General features: G+C 36.0%; 1 protein-coding gene across 1 annotated transcript in view; it reads left to right on the forward strand.

Annotated features, from left to right (window-relative positions):
* Positions 1–1,367: 1,367 nt before the first annotated feature.
* LOC110450793 (secretory immunoglobulin A-binding protein EsiB-like) overlaps positions 1,368–5,884 on the forward strand; it is an 8,086-nt gene continuing 3,569 nt past the window's right edge. The window contains exons 1-4 of the mRNA XM_021498501.1: positions 1,368–2,196; positions 3,588–3,729; positions 4,559–4,604; positions 5,057–5,143. Of these exons, the coding sequence (XP_021354176.1) occupies positions 2,041–2,196; positions 3,588–3,729; positions 4,559–4,604; positions 5,057–5,143 (431 nt within the window). The 5' untranslated portion in view covers positions 1,368–2,040. The remainder of the gene's footprint in view (positions 2,197–3,587; positions 3,730–4,558; positions 4,605–5,056; positions 5,144–5,884) is intronic.

Consider the following 5,884-nt stretch of genomic DNA (forward strand, 5'->3'; position numbering starts at 1 on the left):
CTGTTGCGAAGTAATTGTGTCACGTTGTGCGTATCTGATGCGAGCAGATTGTCCTGGCTGCTGCGGAGCCATTCATTGGATGTCATTATTTGGACGAAACTATACTCTTACTGCTCATAAACCAACCACAGTAAGAACATGTGTAGTGGTCATTTTCAATGTCATACAAATCAGCGTTTTCCGGTATATTGTCTACACAATCAAGATGAAAATGTCTGTCGCAAAAGTAGCACCTTAACCACTCTACACCATCAATGTCATACAGTACTGTTTGTTCGTTCAATATGGCCTGGTCCTCAAGTTTTCCACAATCTACTGCCGTTTTGCTACACTCGAAACATTGCCATACTTCATCTAAATCTACAGTCTCTGATCCGGAGTCAGACATGCCCTAGAACAAATAAAATAATGTTTCAGATATTGTTTCGTCTTTACTTAAATACATTGTAATAAAGCAGTGTTTTGTTTAAACTGTCAAGATGAATTAATATTAGTATTTTTAACAACACTAGAAACAGAAATACTAAAATCACATCACAGTTAACAGCCAAGACTTTATAGAATTCAATAAACTTTGAATATCGATCATAATTGATAAGAAATTAATTCAATGTTGCCCACAGAATGCTTAAAAAAAATTGTACAATGTCAAAGCCTCGTATCTCCGAGGAAGGTGGAAAAATATTTAAGTGCAAAACCACGTATCTTGATTTAACATCAAAATAAGGGTTTTATCCGAGACATAATCTGGTTTCAACTCATTATGCAATAATGTAAAGTACCATTCAAGGAGTAATCTATAGACATACAATCTGAAAGATGATTTACAAACCCTAAAATGGCAACAAGGCGGGAAGGGGGTATTTTGGTTGATTTCACTGTGTGCCAAATTGGGGCTATTTACACAATAATAACAATTTGTAAACCGAAGTACCTTACAGTTGCTTGTAATACATTCTAAAGATATTAATTGTACACTAAATATTAAGTGTTTCACTTACATTAGTGGATTCTTCTTCTGTGCACCGTCCCAGTTTTTCAATCACATGGATACTTGTAAAGACAAAACCTTGTAACTTAAGATACGAGGTTTTAGCTTTATAAATTATCATCCTCATGGCTATTTGTAAAGACAAAATCTCGTAACTTAAGATGCGAGGTTTTAGCTTTATAAATTATCATCCTAGGTAATACGAGGAAAATGTCATGTGGTTTTTCAACATGTTCTGATTGGACTAGAGATAAGTGTTTTATACACATTATGAAGCAAGGCGGGAAGAGTATATTGGTGCAAAAAAATCATTTTGGCCAAAAACCGAGATACGAGGTCTTGACTCTTGGCCGACGGTATAATCTAATTCCATGTTTTTACCTTTAAATTGTCAATGTAACGAAAATCAGCAGCCATTCAGTAAAGCCTAATACAGTCATGACAAGTATTATCAAATGAAAACTCTATACATGACAGAACTTCTTTGCATTGAATGACATTTTCTTGTGCCATTTTCCCCACTAGTGTCCCGTTTTGGGTACTGACTACTGTCCCGATTTGGTAGTCAAGCCGGAAAAATGAGTTTTTGGCAGTACGGGGATCCTGACTCTCGGATATTTAACGGACCAAAAGCAACATAGCTAATTTTGTTCACTTTTTAACAAATCGTTTTAAAATATTGATACGATTGTTATCACTCGTGTAACGGATTGACTAAGTACCTTCCCCACGAATGTCTGTCCGTAACATATGCGGGCCATATGATGTCAATCACCGTGCTGTTTTTTTTAGCCCAGGTAAATTGTAACGAATTTTAATCGATTAAACGAATGTAGGCTACCTGTTCTTCTACATTATTGATACAAGGGGGAACAAAATCGATATATTTACAGACAATACACAAAGCATATAAGTAGACCGCTCTACCTCTAGATATAGATGCCTGTTCTTATCGATTTCCTCGCCTGCCGTTTCTATAGCGACACGTACGCTACCGCCAGGTGGCAGCAGGTTATTTGGCTGTGGAAGCTGAGATAGATGTAAACAACATGGCGGCGTTTTCACGTTCTGGAGCAGAGCAAGAAGTAAGACAGCGCTTAATTCCAGAAAATGAGCCAGAATATGACCAGAGTTTACCATACGGCGGTAAAGTGTACCTGGCCCGCAAAAAGAAGGCCGATCCATGGCACATTCGGATTGCAGAGGTTTGTGTGTTTGCTGTTATGCTCGCGAGTGATGGAATAACTTGTTAAAGCTGTGACTCAGTTCTACTTCAAATTTCTAATCGTATATTACAGTGAATTATTTATTTATTATAATGTTAATAAGCAAAATACCAACAGACTAAAAGGCAATAGCATGACCCGCTTGTAGACATATTGTTAACGTTAAACTGTTATATGAACCAACCAGTGTCTTAATTATGATAATGACCGCGCTAGGCGGCGACGTTTTTGACTACGTCATGTCAAGCGACCACCGGGTCATGAACTCTGGGGTATTTTCCTCATTTAAATGTGATTTACGAAGTACTGTTGAGCTTATGGTATGGTACATGTTTCGTTCGTCGTCCATCTGTCAACTTTACCTTTGAATAACTTCTTAATGACAGCTAAATGGAGGATATTTGACCAAATGGAGTGTTATAACATTTCGTCAAATACATGACCTTGACCTTCTCTCATGGTCACAGGGGTCAAATATGCAACTTTTAACGACATCAACCTAATGGCAATATTGCTTTTTCTTTATTAACTTTTTCTCTGAAACTTGGTGATGAATATCAACCTTATTTGGTTGGAATCATTCTCACAAGTTAGGGATTCAAAATTGCATCAGTTTTCTGGAAGGGCTAAAGGGTGGGACCAGGGTGACTCTAGGGTGTAGCTTCACTTTAAGAAACTTGGTTCATAACTTTAAAACGGTTTAAATCCCCACCCCATTACTATATATATATATTACTGTGCATAAAGAGACAAATACAATCATGATATTTGAATTGACCATTGGGTCTGACCCCACCTGGAGGGACTTAAATTCTGGGTCACAACTTGGAAACAGTTAAAATCTCCTTCCTATCACCATATAAACAATTGCAGAGTATAAAGAAACAAATACACATATGCTACCAGGATTGACACAAGGTCTGGCCCCACCCATGGAGACTTACTTAGTTCCTGGTTCACATCATAGAAACATTTGAGTTCCCACCACATAATCATATATACAACTGCAGCACATTAAGAGACAAAAACATTCAATTAACCCTGTGGTCAGGCCCCACCTGGAGGGACTTAGTTTCTGGGTCACAACTTGGAAATTGTTGACATGATCACTGAAATATTGAGGCAAGCGATGCAGGCCTTCAGGGACTTGTGGTTTTGTTTTGTTTCTTTTATGTGATGAGTGCCAATATTAAGTCAGGTGACAGTAATTGGACGACACAAAAAGCAAGTGAAATTTACAGAAAGTACATTACATAGATTATACAGAGGGAAAAAAGTATTTTAAGAAAACATATGTCCCAAAAAATGACATTAAAAGAACCTTATTCACATCCTTATAGAAAATTTATTCTGAAAGTATTCCTTTTCAGGCTTTGATCATCATTTTGACCCTTTCCTTTGCCATTTATGCATATTACTACTTTGACCACCTCCATTTCCATGTCACATATGCATATGGTTACCTTGGTTACCCCCAGGCCCAGCACCAGGTGGGACAGCGGTATCTACACGGTAAGATCATAACAATTAGTATACTTAAGAAGGATATATGCTGTGTAATGTGTGATACATTCATGCTTGTGATTGGTGTTGGGTTATCTCCCTTGAATAATGAGCATTACCAATTAATTCAGAATTGCTTAATTGCTTTTCATAGTGCCAATAACAATGTGCAAGATTCTTTGATGTGTGTAACATAATGGCTAACAGGATATATAAATATGTTACCAAGGGTATGTCAAAATGTAGTTGCTCATGTGGTTTACAAATGCAATGTGTTTTAGTCAAAGGTCAACTTAGAGCAATGGCCGAATCAAATGGTAACATGGGCTATAATGGGAAAAACAGTTTAAGAATCTTCTTCCTAAGTTTTATAGAATTTCAGATCCTGATATTAAGCAAATGAATTACCTGGAATAGAGTACTCTAAAGTTTCTTCATATCAATGACCTTGACCAATTTTCAAGGTCACATGGATTAACACTGGTATGTTTCTAATGTATGGAGCTGGGGTACTTGGATATCTCATAAAGACCAGCATGTAAATCTTTTTCTTAAATATTGTTTTTATGTCAAAGGTCACAACACTGTCAAGGGTCAAATGTTAACGTAGGTTTTAATGGATAAAATGTTTTAAGAATCTTCTTCTTAAGTTTATAAGGCCTAGGGTCTTGATGTTAGCTTCCACTTTGTTGAAGGACTAGGATTGTTTTAGTTGTTTCTAATTCTGTTGCATTTTGCTCAGGAATGACTTTGTATTTTTGTAGGTACAGTGTATAAATATAATTCTTTGGAATTTAAACAGTAAGGTCAGTAATATTTTGTTGTTCTTATTTTCCAGGAAAAGGAGTGGAAAAACACCATCAGAAAGCAGTGGAATGGTTCAGGTAGGATTACAACAGAGTATCAGTAGTTGGTTCTGTAAAATGGGACTGAGATCTTAATTGACTTGCGCCACACTTAAAATAAAGGTCCAAACCTAAGTACTTAGAGAAAAATGTAAGGTGGTTGGGCAGGTGACCTAAGACCACCAAAGTCTTCTCTAAAAACAACTCATGTTAATTTTGTCTTTCAAGAAATGCCATAAACACATAAAACAAACTGCATTATACCAAACATTAGACAGTTATCTTTAAACTTTAAACATGGATTTTTTTTTATGAAATTTAAAGGGATATGAATTTAATTTTGCTATTTTTTATTCTTCAAAGAATGGATAATGAAACTTTTGAAATTTATGTACAATTTTTTTTAAAAACTTTTCCTTCTTCAAAATGAAGTAGAGATGGTTAATTAACCTGTATTCACACAATGAAACAGTTTGTTGTAAATGTTTCAGAAAAGCGTCAGACCAGGGACATCCTCATGCAGCGTACAATCTTGCTGTGGCACATCTCAAGGGATACAAAACTGACCTGAAACCAGGGTAAGCTCAATACAGCTGTACCATGGAAAGTTTACAAACAAATATTGTTTATAGAAAAATGGTTTGAATATTTAAACTTATTTCCACTATTAAGTTATTATCCATGAAGTTTTAGCCCACCATCATCAGATGGTTGGCTATTCAAATTGCCCACCATCTGTCTTTAAACAATTCTCGTTATTGCTATTTCTCAAGAAGTACTGAACATGTTTCATTTTGTGACTGATTGGGGAAAAAACAAGATGGCCACCAGTTAGCCATTTTGGATTTTGACAGTTCAAATTTGTTATCGCTATTTCTCAAGAAGTAAGCAATGACCTCACTTTGAAAAGACTCTCAAACCCAGCTGTATGAATTTTAAATAAAAACAAGAGGCTCAATGGGCCTGCATCGCTCACCTGGTACAAATCTCACACTTGTAACCTTAAAAGTGATCTAAAATAAAGCTACAGGCAAAATATCAGTATTTATGATAAAAATTCATTCAAAAGACCCTGTTAATTTTTTTTAAAACATTTCACCCTTGTGATTGAAAGTCGAACAAAGTCATTATGTTGGACACATTGTATAGCCTTTCATCTCAGGATGCAACTTGCAAAGTATAAACATCCTGGGACCCATGGTTATTCATAAGAGGTTGTTTAAAGATTTTAAACAAATTTGACCCCTGTGACCTTGAATATAAGTCAAAGTCATTCACTTTAACAAACATAGTAGTCCTTGATCCCAGCATATGCTACT

This window comes from Mizuhopecten yessoensis, unplaced genomic scaffold, assembly GCF_002113885.1.
Source record: "Mizuhopecten yessoensis strain PY_sf001 unplaced genomic scaffold, ASM211388v2 scaffold5519, whole genome shotgun sequence".
NCBI classification, from domain to species: Eukaryota; Metazoa; Mollusca; class Bivalvia; order Pectinida; family Pectinidae; genus Mizuhopecten; species Mizuhopecten yessoensis.